The sequence below is a fragment of the Crinia signifera genome, chromosome 6 (genome assembly GCF_055691185.1).
Source record: "Crinia signifera chromosome 6, ASM5569118v1, whole genome shotgun sequence".
Classification (NCBI taxonomy): Eukaryota; Metazoa; Chordata; class Amphibia; order Anura; family Myobatrachidae; genus Crinia; species Crinia signifera.
This window is the reverse complement of record NC_139222.1, coordinates 15,033,971-15,057,382: the sequence shown is the minus strand read 5'-3', so window position 1 is coordinate 15,057,382 and position 23,412 is coordinate 15,033,971. Positions and strand designations below refer to the sequence as shown.

At 46.9% G+C, this 23,412-nt stretch overlaps 2 protein-coding genes across 2 annotated transcripts in view; one reads left to right on the top strand and one right to left on the bottom strand.

Annotated features, from left to right (window-relative positions):
- The window catches only part of LOC146009998 (uncharacterized), a 113,220-nt gene extending 109,553 nt beyond the window's left edge, over positions 1 to 3,667 (top strand). Inside the window, exon 15 of the mRNA XM_083150720.1 lies at positions 148 to 3,667. Coding sequence (XP_083006846.1) covers positions 148 to 1,544 — 1,397 coding nt within the window. The 3' untranslated portion in view covers positions 1,545 to 3,667. The remainder of the gene's footprint in view (positions 1 to 147) is intronic.
- LOC146010008 (uncharacterized) overlaps positions 1 to 23,412 on the bottom strand; it is a 114,617-nt gene that overhangs the window by 44,648 nt on the left and 46,557 nt on the right. The gene's annotated exons all lie outside the window — the stretch shown is intronic.

Here is a 23,412-nt window from a genome sequence, read left to right as displayed (position 1 = left end):
GTGCCCCTTGTAGGAATACTTCTGTGTCTGTATATATACTGTATATCTCTGCATTATTGAATACATTAATATAGAGGGATTGGATAGCTATACTATATATAGGCTGTGCAGATTAATTCTAGGTTTGCTTTATTTAATTCTCTGCAGATGATGACAGAAGGAAGAATATCGTGATGGGAGATCGAATTTTGTTTCCAGACATTAAAATAGAAAATACCATCATACGGGATTCTCCAGGAGAAAACACCATTATCTCTGATATACATCCAGTGCTTCATAGTGCAAATTCATCGTCTGATCCGTCATCTCCAGGGAACTCTACTCCTAATAACTCTGCCATTGTTACACGTAGTACAGGTCATACAGCTGATACAGGCTTTCCATGTTCTGAGTGTGGAAAATGTTTTCCTCACAATTCAGCTCTTGTTAGTCATCAGAGAAGTCACACAGGTGAGAAACCATTTCCATGTTCTGAGTGTGGAAAATGTTTTACACATAAATCATCTCTTATTAGACATGAGAGATGTCATACAGGTGTGAAACCATTTCCATGTTCTGAGTGTGGAAAATGTTTTGCACATAAATCAACTCTTATTAGACATGAGAGATGTCACACAGGTGAGAAACCATTTCTATGTTCTGAGTGTGGAAAATGTTTTACATATAAATACGCCCTTACTATTCATCAGAGACGTCACACAGATGAGAAACCATTTCCATGTTCTGAGTGTGGAAAATGTTTTCTTCACAAAACAGCTCTTGTTATTCATCAGAGAAGTCACACAGGTGAGAAACCATTTCCATGTTCTGAGTGTGGGAAATGTTTTACAGAGAAATCAGCTCTTAATAAACATCAGAGAAGTCACACAGGTGAGAAACCATTTCCATGTTCTGAGTGTGGAAAATGTTTTCCTCACAAATCAGCTCTTGTTTTTCATCAGAGACGTCACACAGGTGAGAAACCATTTCCATGTTCTGAGTGTGGAAAATGTTTTCCTCACAAATCAGCTCTTGTTAGACATCAGAGCCGTCACACAGATGAGAAACCATTTCCATGTTCTGAGTGTGGAAAATGTTTTCCTCACAAATCAGCTCTTGTTAGTCATCAGAAACGTCACACAGATGAGAAACCATTTCCATGTTCTGAGTGTGGAAAATGTTTTACACATAAATCAGCTCTTGTTATTCATCAGAGACGTCACACAGGTGAGGAACCATTTCCATGTTCTGAGTGTGGAAAAAGTTTTACAGCGAAATCATCTCTTACTAAACATCAAAAAATTCACACAGGTGAGAAACCATTTCCATGTTCTGAGTGTGGAAAATGTTTTTCAGAAAAAGCAGATCTTATTAGACATGAGGGAAGTCACACAGGTAAGAAACCATTTCCATGTTCTGAGTGTGGAAAAGGTTTTCCTCACAAATCAGCTCTTGTTATTCATCAGAGACGTCACACAGGTGAGAAACCATTTCCATGTTCTGAGTGCGGAAAATGTTTTACAAATAAATCATATCTTATTAGACATGAGAGAAATCATAGGTAAGAGGTCCATACTGCTGTTGTGAATGTGTCAAATATTTTAAAAAGTATTCAGTTCTTCTTAGGCCCATCCACACTAGAAGATTTTAATTTCAAAAGACTTTGCTGAAAACCTTTCATAGATCGCAACAGACAGGTTTCACCCTGGGCACAACCTTTTTTACATTCTCCCATCGGGCAGATGCTTCAGATCGATCCCTGCCAAATCATCCAGATCCGAGAAAAGCTTCTTTCCATTAGCTATCGGCCAATTGAACAATGTGCTACAAACGAATACAAATCGACTCGTCTAACTATGCTTGTCTAACTATGCCTATCATTGAAATGTTAAATATCCAATGTATGTACACGAAAGTCGAAATGTCTGGTTGTCTCACCTCCACCCCGTTCCCTTACTTGTTCCCTTGCATGCAGCTGCTCTGTAATATATGCGAGTATACATGGCCAATAAATTTGAATTACAAGGGTAGGAGCAGGGGCCGTTGTATTCAGTGCATTCCTGTTGTCGGAGCCTGATTCAGAACGGATTGCTGGGCTGCGTATATTCGGAGCCTAGCAATCAGGTAAACTCCACCCCGTGCTGCCCTGACCGGGCAAAATCCCACCCATGTGCACGGCAGACATTTCATTTGCAGCTGTGCACGTAGGGAGAGATCATACACTAGTGCCAGCAATGACAAAAAAAAAGGACTCTTCTACTAGAGAGCAGTGAGTGGGCGCCTGTTATATGAGGTGTTCTTCCAAGCAGCTACTGGGGTACAGGGGTAGTCAATCCCTGTTGTTATTCACAAGGAACTGGCAAATAGAGGAACAAGGAAGCAGCGCTGGAGTTACAATGAACGGCAAGAACAATTTAAAGTGGAAAAATTACTTTATAAAGTAATTTTTCCACTTTAAATTGTTCTCGTCGTTCATTGTAACTCCAGCGCTACTTGCGCCAGCAATGTATATGTTACCCATACCAAAATATACATTGGGGTGCAGTGGCGGTGGTAACATATACATTGCTGGCCTGCGAAAAATGTAAGGCATGGCTTGGTGGGACAGGGGACTTTGCACTCCGTAATGCCCATTACACGTTATACCACATACCTTAATGCCCATTACACATTATGCCACACACCGTAATGGCCATTATACAATTATGCCACACAGCATAATGCCCATTACACGTTATACCACATACCTTAATGCCCATTACACATTATGCCACACACCGTAATGGCAATTATACAATTATGCCACATACCGTAATGCCCATTATACAATTATGCCACATACCGTAATGCCCATTATACAATTATGCCACATACCGTAATGCCCATTACGCATTATACCAGACACCGTAATGCCCATTTCACATATGCCACACACTGTAATGCCCATTACACATATGCCACACACCGTAATGCCAATTACATATAACGCTACTCAAATGGAGTAAACAAAATTGTCTACTATTAAACACCAATAACACAAAGGAGATGGTAATAGATTTTAGGCGAACTTATGGTAGGCCAATATTTACCATGTTTATGGAGGGCACGCCTATTGAGGAGGTGGAGTTTTTTAAATTCTTAGGTCTGTATATTTCTGGTGATTTAACCTGGTCTCTAAACTGCACTACTATGATTAAGAAGGCCCAACAACGCCTCTTCTTGTTAAGAAGACTTTAGGCCGTATGTTCTGAAATATGCTAATTAGATTGTATCCGTGAATCGTGGAGAGTGTTCTAACGTACGGGATTGTAGTATTGTTTGGGAACTACTGCGGCAGAGCAGGCCGCGTTAGACCGAGTGATAAAAACTGCAAGTAAAATTATTGGGGTGTCTTTACCGCGCACCCTTGATCTGTATAATTACAGAATGTTAAAGAAAGCAAATTGTATCTTTGTCACAGTCATCCAAATTATGAGGTTTTTAATATTTTGCCATCCAAAAAAATGGTTCCGCAGTGTCCCGGCACGTACAAAGCGCATGCTAAACAGCTTTTTTTCAACTGCTGTTTGCATGCTAAATGACAAAAAATGAAATGGGAAATGTTCTTTTATGATTTCTTGTGCAGGTACTTGTGTGACATTTTTGTTGACAGTGCATTGATTGCAGTGTATTGTTAATAACAAATAAAGTTTTCCATCCTATTATTCTATGACCCGTGAAGTACCACTTACCTACTTGCTGGTTGTCAGAAGGATTACATGCTCATTGCCAGGTGTTCCATGCTCGAAGCCAGGGGGATTACATGCTCGTTGCCTAAGGGGAGTTAAATGCGTGTCACCCTGGGGGATTTAAATGTTTTTATTGCCCACCTGTCAGCGCCACGGAGGACCAGAGTCTCTGACAGCATCTCAGAGACCCTGCGCCTCTCCAAAGATGGCTGCAGGGTAAATACTGGCTGCTTTATTTCTACACTGCAATATAGATCTCACTTTGAAGTAAAACCCCACCCAAATCTAACTCTCTGCACATCTGCCCCACCTGCAGTGCACATGGTTTTGTCCATCTAAGAAGGAATTTGCCAGAAGGAGTGAACCAGAATAAGGCCCCCTGTCAGAGACTCTGCGCCTCCGCAGTGGTCAGCATTCCCTGTTACCGGCTTGTAAAATAATGTGCATAGGATGGCAGTGGGGCCAGTAACATATACATCACTGGCCTGTGCGGGCGGCGCAGTGTCCTCTGTATGAAGCAAGGTGAGGGAGCAGGCGGGTAGTGTGTATTGTGTTCTGTACAGAGCAGGGGTGAGAGGTGACAGCTGGGCGGAACACAAGGCAGGGGGAGGGCGGGACGCAGGAACACAAGTAGTGTGCTCCGTGTGGAGCAGGGGAGGTGGGCGAGTGGGCGGGCATTGTGCTCTGAGTGGGCGGGCATTCAGCTGAAAATCGTCTAGTGTGTATGGGCCTTTAGATATGAGGCAAAATACAAAAACAATGGTAAGAGACTTTGGCATTTGTTAAGATACATACACACGGTGTGTATTTTGACTCGATATTGATTGTGATTTACCTTGTAGTCCCCGGAGCCGTGAACCACCGATTTTGACTATATTTCTGTGTAATTTTGATTTAGCAATTTTGACTATACCAGAACACTAGATTGTATACAGTATAGTCAATATTGAGCTGCCTACCCAGTCTATTATTACTTGTGATACGGACTTTGCATCGGTGCTGCTGTATAACACTGAGTTCTGTGCTAACTTTCCATATGATTCTGACTATATAGATAAAACTGTAAGCACAAATCGCACTGTGTATGCACCGGAAGAGTCGTTTTTCTAGACCTTTGAAATAAGGAGCTGCAGTGAAACGCGTCAGGTGGGCATTGACCAACTTGCTACATCTGTGTCTGCGCTTGGACCAGTATCTGGACACTGATGATGATGATGATGGAACCAAACTACTCCTGATTCAGGTTATTGGCACATATCTCTCCACTGTGACTAGGGAGGATCCACCAAATGAACATTTATCTATAAGGACATTTATCTCTCCTCCAGCGATTTCCATGGGAACGCCCATTGAAACACTGGGCGTTCCCATGGGGAGTCCCCCGGCCCGCCACCCCACGCCCGCAATGTTGGATGCGTGCACCCAGCGCATAGTTTGTTTGCCATGGACGCACGCACCCAGAAATGTGTCTGCGCATTGTTCAGTCGCAAAACAACGGCCCTGAAAAAGGTCCAAAGTGAGAGAGGAGCGTGAGATCCAGTGGCTGAGGATTAGACACCTGGTCACCGTGACCATGACTGTCAGTAAGGCTTTTCAGGAATCCATATGTGTCTATTCCCCACACTGAGAAATACACAAACCTAAAAGCTGCAACATTTTATATACACAAGTTTGGGGAATAAATTGGAGGAGTAACACCCAGGGTGCTAAATGAACGTTACCCAAACACGCAGGTATATACAATACATTCCTTTTCACTATGAAGCCCAACGTTTCCTTTTTTTTTTTTTGCCAGTAACTGTCACTTTAAAATCACTTTCTCAATTATTGATGCCAATGATCATTCAAAAGACAGAAATAACCACACAAGTGTGTTGAAATTCTTTTGGGATATTGAATCGTGCAAGTTATAATCATAAAAAATGATTGTGATAAATTGATGGGCGTACCCCACTCACTAGAAACTATGGGAAATGTCAAACCTATAAAGGTATCCTTGTCACATCTGGAATGAAGAAGACGGGCGTACCCGCACTCACAGTGGTGGAAGGGAAATCCTGTAAAGGTTTCTTCACGTGGCTCTGAAAAGTGCAGTCTTTGCTGTTACTTTTTGTGTGTTCTACCAATAGAGCAGTAGAGGTGCCAAGATGTTGTAAGTATAAGAGGAAAAAGTATAAAACAGCCAATGTGTAGCATCCTACATATGACAACTGTGACCAACCAAAACAAGTAAAATATTAATTTTGTCAGGCATATAAAGTTATCTTTTCACATCTGGATTTATGAGGATGAGCGCACCATTACTCACTGGGATGTAGGTGTTAAAGAACCTGTAAAGGTTTCTTTTGATGTGAATATTGAAAAGGTGTAGTCCTCCCGGTCATTCCCCTATGTCATGTATGTCCAAACTATGGCCCTCCAGCTGCTGTGAAACTACAAGTCCCATCATGCCTTGCCCCAGTTTTCCTATTAGGGAATGCTAAAACTATGGCAAGGTATGCTGGGATGTGTAGTTTCACAACAGGAGGGCCAAAGTTTGGACATGCCTGCCCTATGTGCTCCACTGGTGACCTCGGTGAAGTGGCAACTCCCAAATGGCGTGTATCTAGGAAAACAATATATATATTATGTTATATATAACAACCAATGTGTAGGACGATAGATCTACCGTGAAATACCTAGAGGTGATCTTTTATTAATCTGCCACTAGGGACGTGACCGGACTCGCATACATTTCATGTGTGTGTCCTATCATTAACACCACTATTAGAGTGAAGTAGTAAATTGTGCGCACCCTAATCACTATATAAATGGGAAATAGCATACATCAAAAGGTATGTTTAATGCCAATCAGGCGTACCCAGCTCACACTGACCACAGAGGACTGTAAGTCTGTACAGGTATCTTTTGCTGTATTAAGATGGATATCTTTTTTTATATTAGATGATGTTAACAGGTGTATCCAACTCACCGGAAGGAAACGTGGTTCACAGCACCAAAAGGTTTCTTTTGTTGTATATATATGGTAGATCATGTATCAGATGACAAAGCCTCAGCAAGCGTACCCAACTCACAGTAATGTAGAGGGTCTTGAATCACATCAAGGTTTCTTTTTCTTCCACCAGCCACATAATTACTTTGTGTGAAGTTTCCAAGCTGAATAGATATCACACCCCTGTTACATACTGATCACTGTACACATGTCACACACCGATATCACACCCCTGATACACACCAACATCACACCCCTGTTACAAACTGATCACTGTACACAGGTCACACACCGATATCACACCCCAGATACGTACTGATCACTGTACACAGGTCACACCGACATCACACCCCTGATACACACCAACATCACACCCCTGTTACACACTGATCACTGTACACGGGTCACACTACGACATCACCCCCCCCCCCCCGATACACACCGATATCAAACCCCTGATACACACCAGTATCACACTCCTGTTGCACACTGATCACTGTACACAGGTCACACACCGACATCACACCCGATATACACCGACATCACACCCCTGTTACATACTGATCCCTATACACAGGTCACACACCAACATCACACGGTACTTGTGAGTTATCCGGGCGTCCGATTTTTTGATTGTATGCCTTAAGTTAAGGCATACAATCAGATGCGATGCGATGCGATATCGCATCGCATGCGACCATCGGATGCGATGACCCGATTTTTCCATAGGAATCAATGTTAAAATGATTCCTATGGAAAAAGGGGTCCTTTTCATACCCCTACTATCCAAGTGGGCATGGAGTTGGATATAAACCTGTGGCGAGCGTAGCGAGCCACCGAGCACGAAGCGTGGCGAGCGAAGGGTATTCCGTGTCCCCTCACGGGGCTCGCTACGCTCGCCACGCTTCGGGCTCGGTGGCTCGCTACGCTCGCCACAGGTTTATATCCAACTCCATGCCCACTTGGATAGTAGGGGTATGAAAAGGACCCTTTTTCCCATTGAATTCCATGTTAAAATGGACTCAGTCCATTTTAACATTGATTCCTATGGAAAAATCGGGTCATCGCATCGCATCCGATGGTCGCATGCGATGCGATGTCCCGATCCGACCCGATTTCAAAATCGGACGCCCGGATAACTCACAAGTACCCATCACACCCCTGTTACACACTGACATCACACCCCTGTTACACAATGATTACTGTACACAATTCACACACTGACATCACACCCCTGTTACACACCGATATCACACCCCTGTTACATACTGATCACTGTACACAGGTCACACACTGACATCACACCCCTGTTACACACTGACATCACACCCCTGATACATACTGATCACTGTACACAGGTCACACATCAACATCACACCCCTGTTACATACTGATCCTTATACACAGGTCACACACCGACATCACACCCCTGTTACACACTGGTCACTGTACACAGGTCACACACCGACATCACACCCCTCTTACACTCTGATCCCTATACACAGGTCACACACTGACATCACACCCCTGTTACACTCTGATCCCTATACACAGGTCACACCCCTGATACCCACCGACATCACACCCCGTTTACACCCTGATCACTGTACACAGGTCACACACCGATATCACCCCCCCCCCCCCCATACACACTGATATCACACCCCTGTTACATACTGATATGCGTTTTACTGTTTTTCATGTGGTAACCAATGATCTCAAAAAGAGGGACAATATGGAAAACACAATGCCTTAATCAGAATCAGCACCATTAAATTACCCTAAAGAGACTGATTTTTTTTTTACTATAGGCATAGTGTTGACCAGTGTAATTGGTGTGTGACCTGTGTATAGGGATCAGAGTATAACAGGGGTGTGATATCGGTGTGTATCGGGTGTGATGTCAGTGTGTGACCTGTGTATAGGGTTCAGTGTGTATCAGGGGTGTGATGTCAGTGTGTATCAGGGTTGTGATATCAGTGTGTGACCTTTGTATAGTGATCAGTGTGTAACAGGGGTGTGATATCGGTGTGTGACCTGTGTACAGTGATCAGTATGAAACAGGGGAGTGATATTGTGTGTATCAGGGGTGTGACCTGTGTACAGTGATCAGTGTGTAACAGGAGTGTGATATTGGTGTGTATCAGGGGTGTGAGGTCAGTGTGACCTGTGTACAGTGATCGGTATGTAACAGGGGTGTGGTGTTGGTGTATATCAGGGGTGTGATGTCGGTGTGACCTGTGTACAGTGATCAGGGTGTGATGTCGGTGTGTATCAGGGAAGTGATATCGGTGTGTGACGTGTACAGTGATCAGTATGTAACAGGGGTGTGATATCTATTCGGCTTGGAAACTTCACACAAAGTAATTATGTGGCCGCGGAAGATAAAGAAACCTTGATGTGATTCAAGACCCTCTACATTACTGTGAGTTGGGTACGCTTGCTGAGTCTTTGTCACCTGATACATGATCTACCATATATACAACAAAATAAACCTTTTGGTGCTGTGAACCACTTTTCCTTCCTGTGAGTTGGGTACACCTGTTAACATCATCTAATACATGGGTCCTCAAACTGCGGCCCTCCAGATGTGGTGAAACTACAAATCCCAGCATGCCTTGCCACAGTTTTCCTATAAGGGAGTGTTAAAACTGTGGCAAGGCATGCTGGGAATTGTAGTTTCACAACATCTGGAGGGCCGCAGTTTGAGGACCCATGATCTAATATATAAATAAAAAAAGATACCTGTACAGATTTACAATCCTCTGTGGTCAGTGTGAGCTGGGTACGCCTGATTGGCATTAAAGATACATTTTGATGTATGCTATTCCCAATTTATATAGCGATTGGGATGCGCACATTTACTACTTCACTCTAATAGTGGTGTTATTAGTAGGACACACACATGAAATGTATGCGAGTCCGGTCACGTCCCTAGTGGCACATTAAAAAAGATCACCTCTAGGTATTTCACGGTAGATATATCGTCCTACACATTGGTTGTTATATTTTTTTCATATATACATGCCATTTGGGAGTTGCCACTTCACCGAGGTCACCAGTGGAACACAAAGGGCAGGCATGTCCAAACTTTGGCCCTCCAGCTGTTGTGAAACTACACATCCCAGCATACCTTGCCATAGTTGTAGCATTCCCTAGTCGGAAAACTGGGCATGATGGGACTTGTAGTTTCACATCAGCTGGAGGGCCATAGTTTGGACATGCATGACATGGGGGATTGACCGGGAGGACTATATACTTATATTTTATATATAGTTCCTTAGGTTTTTTTGATAAATAAGCCTGGAGCTCCATCTTTTGGCTTAAGTGAAAACTACACCTCTGTGGACATGGCCTAACGCGGCAAGGGAGAAGATGTGCCTCAGGAGAGCTCCCACACCGTGCCACACAAAAGTGCCCTTTTAGCCTCACCGGTGCCCCATTCCTGTCCCCCTCTCAAGCTTCCTGCTGTGTTCCGGTTCTGGTGGGTGCACGCTGCGGAGCCGGGGGGGGGACACTTTTTAGTGCTCTTGCGGGTTGCGGCCTTCCCGCCGGAGCCGGGACCTGGAGTTCGGCACCTCCCGACCGTGTTCTCCTGAAGAAGGAGAGGATCCAAGCCGACACCGCCGTGATCCACCGCAGAGCCCCATGCGCCCTGAGGCACCCCCTGGATGCTGAAGCCAGGTTTGTGTTTAAAGCCCAGGCCGGACGCAAGTTCCTGTGATGCCGTGCAGGGGGGGGGGGGAGGTGGCTCCAACCCCTCTACTGATCCAGAGGGGCGCGGTGAGGATCTCTGGCACCATTTCAGCCTCCCCTTTTTATTCAGCCTCAGCTCCCTGGGCAGCATATTAGCGCAACTTAGAGGACTTGTCCTCCAATCCCTGCTTCTTGCCACATATATACCTTTATGCTTTTACATGTACTGCAGATATCCTGTTGTCCTCTAATATCACAACTGTGAGTGTGCCCTCCACCATACCCAGAATTTTATAGGTGGGTTGGATTGGAGACTCCCTACCCTCTCTGCCCTTTGTCTCTAATATCTGGACTTTCACCCCCTCTCTGGTACCCAGCAAAGGGTGCTGTATTCATCACTTCACGGCATGGGGAAAACTGGCACCGCATCAGCTGCGTCCAACTTGGAAAAGTATGCCCGCGGCCCCCAACCTTCCTCCTCCACACAGACTTCCCAGACCTCTAACCCCCCTCCATCCTCTCAAGCAGAGGAGGAAACACCTCCTTCTGAAAATCCCATTCAATCTACTCAACAGGTCCTTTTAGCCATATCGGCAGCTGAACAGAGGGTCACGGATAGAATTGGCCAGGTACAATCGGATATTTCTCTCATCCGTCATGACATGCAAAAAAGAGAGAGAGAGGGTGGGAGAGACGGAGCATCTTATATCCGATCTGGAGGATGTGACTAACCCCCTTAAAACTGCGGCTGCTGATCTCACCACACAAATGTTAGCTGTCAAATCCAAGTTATCAGATATGGAGGGGCACCTACGGCGTAACAATGTGCTCTTCATGAGCCTTCCCGAGAGAACAGAGGGCTCCTCTCCTGTGAAATTCCTTGAGAAGTGGCTCCTGTGGTTTTTTTTCAACTGAAGATTTCGGACGGCACTTTGCAGTGGAAAGGGCCCACCGTTTACCTGTCAGGGCTCCGCTCATGGGGGCAACTCCGTGTACATTCATTCCCCGCTTTCTACATTACAAAGACATATGCGGTGCTCTGGCTGGCCCGTGAGCGGGGTCCTCTGAAGTTCGACAACCAGGTTGTGGCGGCATATCCAGATTTCGCAGCAGACATCCAGAAAACACGTGCCCAATTTCTTCAGGTCAAGAGGAAGCTCCAGGACCGCCAAGTCCAATATTCAATGCTCTTCCCAGCGCGCTTGAGGGTTGTATCAGATGGCAACACCCACTTCTTCAACTCTCCTCAAGAGGCTGAGCAGTGGCTGGATCGCAGACCACAAAGACCAAATTGATGTTCTTTCTGTGAGCATAACGGTTCTGATTTATATTAAGTGGGTCATTCAAATCTACTGTTTGTTTTTGTCAATGACTACTTTTATTGGATGTTCAGGTTACGTTATACTTTCCCTTCAAATCCTCTTGATAGTACAGGATATGTGCTTCCTAATGGAGCTTAATGCTAGGAAATAGTTCTTTTATAGGTTACCACTGGTCTCTATACCCCTGGGTTAACACAGTTAATTTACTGGTTGGGTAATTTTTTTTTAGTTGTTACTTGGGATCCAACGTGTATCTAATGTTTGATAGGTATGCCGGGAGGGTTGGGGAGTTTGGGGTTTCTTTTTTCTTTTTATTATTTTTGTTTATATTGGTATGTAAACGGGTTCTGAATAATTTGCTTATAAGATGTGCTTATGCTGACTACTATGGCCATGAATCCAGGCTGTGGATATGGAAATGTCCTCCTTTTACACAAAGGTTGGGTCTCGCTGGGGTGGACGGGGATTGCTTGAAATTCGAATTTCTATCACTCTCCGTACTGTTGTATTTTCCAATGATCTGTCTTTTTTCTCTTAGCCTTAGTGGCGTTCTTCTTTATTTTCCCATGACCTCTTATATGTATGTCTTATACTCATAACCTAACGGGGCTCCGCATACTCGGCTGGAATGTCATTGGACTGAACGATCGTGTTAAGCGCTCTTTGGTCCTTTCCGAGATTAAAAGACACGGGACAGATGTAGTGTGCCTTTCGGAGACGCACCTGGTTGGCTCCAGGACATTGACGCTTAAAAAACCCTGGGTGGGCCCATATGTTCCACTCTACCTTCTCGAATAATGCTAGAGGGGTGAGGTGACAATTCTGATTAAAATAACCATCAATTTTCATCTCACCCATCATCAAATTGACCAATATGGTCGGTACATTTTTTTGAGAGCATGTGTCAATCACATTATTATGAATATATTAGCCATTTATATACCCCCTCCCTATAACAATGACCTTCTCAGGAAAGCTGTGATGTTCCTTGCCTACTTCCCGTCAGCCCCTATTGTTTGCATTGGGGACTTTAACCATATCTTAGACAAGAATCTTTACAGGTGGACAGGTGCAGATATTCCCGGCCCTTCGCCAAATTAATGAACTTGACCTAAAAGATGTCTAGAGACATAGAATCCCGAACCAGAAACAATTCTCTTGTTTCTCTGCAGGTCATCGATCCTTTTCCAGAATAGACCTTGTATTGGTCTCTCCAGATCTGATACCTAAAACGACATTAGTTGAATACCTTCAGAGTGTCATTACCTTGGATTTGATGCCTTCTAGAGGTGCCAGTACCTGGAAGCTGAATCCCTTTTGGCTCACTCTGATGACGGATGGGGATACAATGCTTAGGGAATGGTCGGACTTCCATGAGGATAATGTTTCATGCACTAACCCTGTTACTCGACATGAAACATTTAAGACTGTTATTAGGGGATCCCTTTTGAAAAGAGTTGCTAACATAAAAAAGTCCGGTAGGGAGGAGGAGGTTAAATTGGAAAAAAATGTTCTCAGAGCGAAGTCACATACTTAAGATCTGGCCTAATAGAAGATAAACAGAGAGAGAGGGTGCAAATGCACTATGCTATCATTACATAATATATAATAAGAGGTTGTTGGTATATCATTGGCCAGTGATATTGGCCTGCCCACCAATCGTCCAGGTCACCTCTTGTCGAGCAGGTCCCTAACACTCTGGGGTCACCACCTGGGACGCAGGGAACCCCGAAACAGAAGATAAACTAAGGTGGGATGTGGCACGTAGATTAGGGACCGATTATTTACTGGATAAGTCCAAGCGTAGACTCCTTTTCTCAGGGCACACTAGGTACTCCCAATCAGATGCAGGGGGTAGCTATTTGGCGTATCTCGCCTGGGATGAAAGGTCATTGAGGAATACTACACCACCCCTGAGATCGCTCAAATTTTCCTATCCTTCTATTCCTCGCTGTATTCTTCCCGGGCGACATATACTACTGATCAGCTGGTGCAATACCTTTCTCGGATCAATATGCCTACCCTCTCCCAGCAGTCTGTGGACCTTTTAGAGGCAGACATAACGACCTCTGAGATTGAGACTGCTATTGCCTCCTTTCCAAACAGAAAGGCTCCTGGCAGCGATGGCATAACGATAGATGTTTATAAACAATAGAGGGATTTTGTACTTACCGTAAATCCTTTTCTCCGAGTCCACAGGTGTCACTGGAGTTACACTGGGGAATAGAAGGCGACCACAGGGAGCATGGGCACTTTAAATAAAAGATAAGAGTGGCTAACTCCTCCCCTTCTACTTCCCCTCCAGGTCAGTCAGAAAGGTTGTGCCCGGAAGGGAGCAGGAAGATAAAACACACTTCCGAAGAGGAGGTTAATACCACATACATCATTCAATACAAGAAGTAAAGAAGAAGACAGTGAGAAAACACTGAAAATTCAAACATACAAAGTCAACAGACAATGTAATATATTAACATAACCAACGTAACCCTAGCAGGGAAACTCCAAGGTAATGGTCCTTGTAGGATATAAGCCCAAAGGCAACTTAAGGAGAACAGCGCTGCGGTGGGCGTCCAGTGACACCTGTGGACTCGGAGAAAAGGATTTACGGTAAGTACAAAATCCCTCTTTCTCCTTCATCCACTAGGTGTCACTGGGGTTACACTGGGGACGTCCCAGAGCCCTCAATCCCGGGTGGGTGAGCGCTGAGAACCCCTTAACACCCTGCGGCCAAACACTGAAGCAGGAGCCGCAAAGGTATCAAACCTGTAGAACCTAACAAAGGTTCTGCAGCCAGACCAGGTAGCCGCTCGGCAGAGCTGCTGTAGAGAAACCCCTCGGGCAGCCGCCCAAGAGGACCCCACCGACCTGGTTGAATGCGCTGTAATGCAACTAGGAGGAGTCCGTGAAGAGGTGACATAGGCCTGACGTATAGTCAACCGAATCCACCTGGACAGCGTCTGTTTTGAGGCTGGCCATCCACGACGCACAGGGTCGTAGGTCACAAACAGCTAATCAGACTTCCTGATAGAGGCTGTGCGGGCTACATAAATCCTTAGAGCCCTAACCACATCCAAGGATCTCGCCTCCGGGGAGTCCTCTAGGAAGGCAGGAACCACAATAGGCTGGTTCAAATGAAAAGCCGATACCACCTTTGGGAGGAAGGCCAGGCTGGTCCGGAGCTCCGCTCTGTCAGGATGAAATTGAAGAAACGGGGAGCGGCAAGAAAGAGCCCCCAGTTCTGATACCCGTCTGGCAGATGCCAGAGCCAGCAAAAGTACGACCTTCCACGTGAGGTAGCGAAGGTCCACCTCCTCCAAGGGCTCAAAAACCGAGGACTGAAGGTACTCCAGCACCAAGTCCAGGTCCCAGGGAGCCGTTGGAGGACGAATGGGAGGTTGCAAACGAAGCACCCCCTGAAAAAAGGTTTGAACCTCTGGAAGAAGTTAACTTCTTCTGAAAAAATATAGAAAGAGCTGAGACCTGAACTTTTAAAGTATTCAGCCTCAGCCCTGCAGACAAACCTTCCTGCAGAAAAAGAAGGAGTCTCGCCTTCTTGAACAGGCATGTGGAGACCCCACGCCTCTCGCACCAAGCCACATAAGAGCGCCATATCCTGTGGTAGTGCGCTGAGGTGACCTCTTTCCTAGCACGAAGCATGGTGGGAATAACCGCACTAGGTATACCTGCCCTCCTCAGGATGGACCTCTCAGCAGCCACGCCGTCAAATGAAGACGACCTAAATCTGGGTAGATGAAGGGTCCCTGGCTGAGGTCTTCCTGAAGCGGCAGGGGCCACGGCTCGTCGATCAGCAGAGCTGTCAGACTGGTGTACCAAGACCGACGAGGCCAGTCTGGAGCCACCAACAGAGCCGTGACCCCCTCTCTCCTGATCCGTTGAAGTACCCGGGGTATCAACGGGAATGGTGGGAAGAGGTACACATACTGGAAGGGCCAAGGAGCCACCAGCGCGTTGACCCCTTCTGCTTGAGGATCTCGTTTTCTTGCGAAGAACCGGGGAAGTTGGAAATTGTGGCGGGACGCCATCAGGTCCACTTGGGGACAGCCCCAGCGATGTATCAGTTTTTGAAAGACTTGAGGGTGCAAGCACCACTCTCCTTGATGAACGGCCTCCCAGTTCTCCACTCCGGGGATGAACACGGCTGACAGGGCCAGGGCATGGGCCTGCGCCCAGACCAGGATCCTGCTGACCTCCTTCATGGCTGTGCAACTGCGGGTGCCTCCCTGCTTGTTGATGTACGCAACCGTCGTGGAGTTGTCGGACTGAACACAAACAGCTTTGCCCTGGAGAAGAGGTCTGGCCTGGAGAAGAGCATAATAGACAGCTCGTAGCTCCAGAACGTTGATGGAAAGCAGACTCTCCTGTTGTGTCCACAACCCCTGATACTGACGGTCCAGGGTGACCTCACCCCAACCTCGGAGGCTGGCGTCCGTGGTGATTAGGGTCCAATCCCAAATCGCAATCCTCCTTCCCTGTTGTAGGTTGGCGGTGTTCAGCCACCAGAGCAGGGACAGACGAGCCCGTGGGGACAGGGTCACCCTCTGCTGCAGATGTCCAGGATCATCCCCAGAAACAAGAGACGCTGAGTGGGCTGAAGCTGCGACTTGGCGAAGTTGAGGATCCACCCGTGTGATGTGAGGATCTTCTGTGTGAGAAGAATATGTTCCAGCAGGGTGTCCCTTGAACGACTCTTCAGCAGAAGGCCGTCCAAATAGGGGATGATAGTAACCCCCTGCATGCGGAGAACCTCCATCATGACCGCCATCACCTTGGTGAAGACCCGAGGTGCAGATATGACTGGTGCGGGGCCCAAATGGGAATGTGCAAGTAAGCGTCCTTGATATCTATGGATACCAAGAACTCTCCTTCTTCCAAACCCTGTATCACGGACTGTAGGGACTCCATCTTGAATCTGGCCACGTGCAAGTACGGGTTCAGATCCTTCAGGTTGAGAATAGGGCGTACCGAGCCATCCGGCTTTGGTACGAGGAACAGGCTGGAGTAGTAGCCCCGGGTACGCTGTTCCGCGGGGACCGGAACCACTACTCCCATGTCCTGCAGCTTGGCGATGGCGGCCAAAAGCTGTTGTCCTTTCTCTGGAGGAAGACCGGTCTTGAAAAACCTGTCTGGGGGAGACATGCTGAAGCGAATCTTGTAACCAAGGGTCACAAGCTCTCTTACCCAGGCGTCCGGACAGGACTGGAGCCACACGGAGCCGAAGTTCCGTAAACAAGCTCCCACCCTGGGATCCCCCAAGTGGGCCGGTGGACCGTCATGCAGTAGGCTTGGTGGCTTTGGGGTCCAGAGCGGTAGTGGAAGCGCCTCTTCCACGGCCTCTGGTTCCTCTCTGTGAAGGGGCACCTCCCCTGGATCTACCTCTGAACCTACTGGAGGGACGAAAGGCACGAAAGGAAGGCATGTGGGTGGTTCTGCGAGATGGGGGTGGAGCTGCCGACGGAAGGAAGTGTGACTTTGCGCCTGTGGCCTGAGATATCCATCTGTCCAGTTCTGGACCGAACAGGAGCTCGCCGTTAAAGGCCATGGATTCCACCGCCCTCTTGGATTCCGCATCAGCCTGCCACTGTCGCAGCCAGAGGCCTCTGCGGGCTGAAATGGATAAGGCAGAAATTCTAGCCGCCACCACACATATATCTGAGGATGCCTCTATTAGGAAAGCCGAAGCATCCTGGATTTGTTCAGACAACTGCATAATGGTAGCTGGGTCTGATCCGTCACTCACCTCAGCCGAGATCTGTGACGCCCATACACCTATAGCTTTGTTCACCCAGCAGCCAATCTGCGCCGGACGCTGTAACACTCCAGCAGCTGAAAAGATGCTTTTCAAGGTCATCTCCAACCTACGGTCAGAGACATCCTTAAGGGTGGTAGCCCCAGGGACTGGAAGGACAGTCTTTTTGGACAGTCTCTTTTTGGACAGTCGGGAAACAGATGAGTCCACCCCCGGTGGAATTTCCACTTTTTTACGGCCTTCCGGCAGCAGTGGATAGTTCTGAAAGAACCTTTTAGGGGCTTGAAACCGTTTGTCTGGGCTTTTCCAGGCCTCAGTAACATGCTCATCCAGTTCCTCAGCTACTGGGAAATTGGAGGACAGCTTTTGCTTTTTCCCAAAAAAGGAAGGACGGGAAGGGGTGTCAACTCCTTCTGTCACATTACAGGCCACTTTGACCATCTGAATAAGGTCCTCAATGCCCTGAGAGGGTTGAGCAGGGTCCTGTGTGTCATATCCTAACACATCCTGTGCATCCTGCACATCCTGCATGTCGTCCCCAGGGGGCGCAAATGCTCCCTCCCCTAGGTCTGGCATATCGTCAGAGTCAGGGGAGTGGTGTAATGGAGAAGCCCAACTCCTCTGCAAAGGTGGGGGCTGCCTTGAGGAGGAAGGGCGAGGCTCAGCCTGCCCTGGAGCTAGGGCTCTAGTGAGGCTCTGAACTGCAGAGGCTAAGTCACTCTGCTGTGTCCTAGAGGTCTCTCTATCTCTCTGAGACTGTGTTAACTCAGAGGATAAACGGGACATAACCTCAGTTAGTTGTGAGGCCCAGAAAGGTGGGTCCACTGGGGTTTGTGACACAGAGGGATTAACAGTGCATTTTTCACAGTTAAGATCCCCAGGGGCTGAAGGGGTAAACTTAGCATTGCAAGTCTTACAGGCAATTCTCTTGGAGCTTCCCCCTGCCATTGTTTCAATAAGTCACAGAAATCCACACACTACCACACACCCAAGGGAGAGTAGGTATAGATTAGTCCAGGTAGAAGGACTGGATAGGAGAGATAGTGAAGGAAAGGAGCTGCCACAGGGTTTGAACAGCGCTATGGTCTGTAACCAGGGAGCGCTATAGCCCTTAGTTTTTAACACAGCCCAACTATTTCTCTCTAAGCTCTCAACCCCCCACTGTAACTCACAGTACCGGGAGAGCTTATAGCAGGACGGTCACCAGGATCAGCGATGTACTTGAAGCCTTTGGTGGGGCTGCAGCGGTACAGGAGCTTCCCACAGTCGTATCGCAGCGGCGCCAGTGTAAAAAAGATGGCCGCCGCGCATGTCTCAGAGAGCGCTGGGGATAGCCGGGGCTGCTGGGAGTACCACGTGGTAGCTCCGCCCCCCGCCCGGCAGCTCTCGCTTCTCCGGCGCCAGGCTTGAAAAACCCTCTGCTGCCGCCATTTCCTAATACACCCTGACCACCGCCGCTAGCAGCGGTGGCAGGGAATACTTACAACTCGCCTACCGTCGGCGGTAAGGCTGGGGGAGGACCGTGGCGTGCTTTGGTGGGCAGCGCCTGTTGCCTCCCGAGACGGTGGTCTCAGCAGCCAGGGATCCGGGCGCGTCCACCATGGAGGCGGCCGGTTCCCTCCGGCAGGCTCCCACGTAGCAGGCAGATAGTGTATCGCTATCTGCCTGTCCTCTGCGCAGTGTAAAAACCATGCATGATTAAAAAAATCTCTTATGTGCTCTGAGAGCACACTAGTGTGTGTCCGCTCCCTTTCGGGCACAAACTAAGACTGACCTGGAGGGGAAGTAGAAGGGGAGGAGTTAGCCACTCTAATCTTTTATTTAAAGTGCCCATGCTCCCTGTGGTCGCCTTCTATTCCCCAGTGTAACTCCAGTGACACCTAGTGGATGAAGGAGAAACAAAGATTACTTTGTACCTTATCTTCTCCAGTTATACAATGATCTTAAGAGATGTGGTGACCTTCCTCCATCGATGTCGGAGGCAGTTATTGTGGTAATCCCTAAGCCTGGGAAGGACCCCTCTCTCCCAGACTCTTACCGCCTCATATCACTCCTGTCAACAGACGTGAAAATACTGGCCAAAATTTTAGCACTTAGGCTTAATGCTGTGGTTACTTCATTTATTCATGAAGATCAATCTGGCTTTATGCCGGGTCGCTCTACCACTCGAAATCTTAGAAGGCCCTTTTGCCACTTACAGGGGGGTACGGACTGTGGGTCGGGGGCAGTGGTGGTGTCTCTTGATGCCGCCAAGGCCTTCGACTCCGTGGAGTGGGGTTACTTGTGGGAGGTCTTGCACTGCTTTGCCTTTGGCCCCAACTTTATTAACTGAGTGCGTCTGCTATATTCTTCTATGGCCCGTATATTAGTTAATGGGTTTGTGACCTCAGCATTCCCACTCGGCAGGGGTACCAGACAGGGTTGTCCCCTGCCCTCTTCGCCCTTGCCATAGAGCCCTTGGCTATTATGCTCCGTGACTCCCCAGTTGTATCCCCCTAGGTGGGCGGGAGGACATTGTCACCCTATATGGTGATGACACTCTTCTCTTTCTCAATGATGCCAAGGCTTCCCTTGCAGCAATGTTGCAGATAGTGGAAACCTTTGGGTCTTTCTTGGGTTTTCTGATAAACTGGGGGAAGTCGAGTATTCTACCTATTCCAGGTGAGAATCTGAGTGGGTTGCCCTCCTCCTCCCCCTTCAATGGGTCCTTAAGTTCAAATACCTGGGTGTCTGGATCACCCCTAGGGTGACTGAGTTTATATCCCTTAATATTGATTCGGTTACTACGGAACTGAAGAGTCGAATACACCAGTGGAAAAAGCTCCCTCTCATTGTTATGGGCTGAATCAATCTCATTAAAATGACGATACTCCCCAAATATTTGTACCTGTTACAATATTCCCCAATCTATATTCCTAAACACGTCTTTATGAGCATAAATAGCCTACTCTCATTGGCTAAACTCAGAACTGATGGTGGACTGGGGCTCCCAAATTTTCGGGCCTACTACTTAGCAGCTCAGCTAATGCACTTATCGGACTGGATATTGGGCCGGTGTCTGTCTACCTTTGAGTGCTCCTATGCCGAGTGTGTGGGGTCCCGTCTCCCTCCCCTTCAATTTCTTCTGTCCTTTCCTTTTACTCCTACTCTCTCCCCTCTTTTCAGACAGGCACTACTCGTGTGGAGACAAGCACATAAACTATGCAATTCGGGTGGTGTGGTATAATAGGACTTACCCTGAGTTCAAACAACTCTCTTCCGATGGTTTTTGGTTTAGGGCGGGTCTTCCATCTGTTTCCCAACTGTTCCTGGAGGGAACTATCAAATCATTCCAACAACTCTCCAAGGAATTTCAATTGTCTAATAGATCCTTCTACCGTTGCAACTCCGACTCAGTTTGCCAGCTCTCCCCCTTCCACCTCTGACTCCCCGATTAAGACCCTTCTTCGAAATCTGACCACGAAAAAGCAGATTTCTACTATATATAATAGCATTGTTAGCCAGATTGACACTAACAGTCTTGATTCCCTGAAGGCCAAGTGGGAGCTCAACATTGGGGTCTTGGACGAGGGGCAGTGGTCTAGGATCCTCGATTCGATCAGATACACGACCCCCTGTTTGAAATACTAACAAATTTCATTTTATGTGTTGCATAGAGCTTACCGCTCCCCAGTGTCTATGTATAGAGCGGGGCTGCCCTAGCAGTGCTTCGCCTACCGCAGACTTTTGGCACATGTTGTGGTCTTGCCCACCGGTACTGGCATTTTGGGGGGTGATTTGGACTGACATAACCATTACCGAGCATTCTGTCCCTCCCATTGACCCCAGATACTGCATGTTTGCTCTTGACCTCGGGGAGTCCCTCTCGCCCCCAATATATAAGTATGTTTTATGTCTGACTGCCTTAGCTAAGGTCCTTATTGCCAGAAAATGGTTTGATGTTTCCTACCCGAATATTTACAACTGGAGAGCCCTAGTGAACGAAGTTGTGGCACATGAGTGATTCACCTATAGATCTAGAGGCTTGCTAGCCCCTTATATAGCCAAATGGAGTAGATGGACTTCTTCTAGATTTGCCCTGTCCGCTGACTGCCCACTAGTACCTGCAGTAAATGGATTCACTATTGTTCTCCCTCGTAGCATGCATAGGTCACTTCTTCTCTACACACATCTTAACACTAGGAGCTTGTAAGTAATGAGCACCCTTTGTTTTATGGTATTCATTTAGGGGTGGGGGGGTATCTTGCTGTGTTTTGGGGTGTGTTTAATGAAAAATTTATACTGTGTCTAGAACAATCGCAGAATTTGTACAGCGATATAATTTACTCATGCATTTTCTACCACCGAACAATTGAGACTCAAACATGGACTTTGCTGATTGAAACTTGTTTATTATGGTCAACTTATACTGTCGGGACATACAATTTCTCAGTGTAATGCATTTTCAATGTACAATTGTGCTTAAATAATTTTTGCTCAAGAAAAAATTACACAAGAAAAAAAAACCTAATCCAGGGTCAAGAGCTCCTGGCCAAATTGGATCTTCTCCTAGCTCCATCCTTGTAATCCCCCCTGGCTATGAGCATGGAACACCTAGCAATGAGCATGTAATCACCCTGACAACCAGCAAGTAGGTAAGTGGTACTTCAGGGGGCATTATATGTATTTGCATATGTATTGGCATTACGGTGTGTGGCATATGTGTAATGGGCATTACGGTTAGTGGCATAATATGTAATGGGCATTAACCTCTTAAGTGGTATGCCCGGAAATTTTCCTGCCTCAGCTGCGCTGCTGCAGCGGGCTGTTCCGGAAAATTTCCGGACATACCACAAATATGAAATAGGTGTGCGCCAGTGATGTCCAGGTGTGCACCACTGGCGCAGCACCTCTAGAGCCCCCCGTTATATCCCCCCCAATCACCTGTGCTCCGGCAATCCTACGCCGGATCTGTTCTATCCCCTGCCGCTCCCCCAGCCTGTAGCCGCCAGTCATGATGTCGCAGTGACGTAGGCGGCAGGCTAGGGGATGTTCGGGGCGGCTCGGGGGGATGACCTGGGTCATCAGACATATCTGAACACACAGCGCTCCCTTAATTGCATGTATTTACTACTGCTCTGACACATAGACAGACGGTCCAGTTTGATACGGGTGGATAAATGTCATTTGCATATATTTGAAAACAGTACTCTGTGTTTTACTTAACCTCACTGTAAAAAACCTGAGCGCACAGTGCCACTGCACATATACACTTGTAGATTAAAGATTTATATTGCACCAATACCTCGGTATGGATAAACCTTACTAGACTTATATTGTACAAATACCCCGATGTGTACACATCATCCAATTATTTAGTTGATCAGCAGACTCGCAAAAGCGCAGAGCGCTACTATATACTCAGGTCATCAGACAAATCTGAACACACAGTGCCCCTTTTTTTCCTTTTATTGTATGTATTCACTACTGCTCTGACCCATAGACAGACGGTCCAGTTTGATACGGGTGGATAAGTGTCGCCTACATATATTCAGAAATAACACTCTGTGTTTTATTCAATCTGACTGTTGTAAACCTGGGCGCCCAGTGCCACTGTGTATATATACTTATAGATCAACGAACACTAACATAATAAAACTAGACTTATATTGTACCAACACCTCGGTGTGCACACACTATCCAACCTATAAATCTTTTGGTTGGTCTACACACTCATAAACAGTTTATTATGTTATGAAAACTACCGTTATCTCTCCTTATATGTTACTTATTCAGAGTCCACTCATCGGCGGTAATCAAAGGGCAAAAGTGCCGACAGTAGTAAGTCACTAAGAGCTGTCAGGATTCTGAGACACGGAGCTCAGACACTGAACCTCCCTCTCCGCTGTATTTATACATGAGAGGAATCAGTGTTAGTGGCTAGTCTTG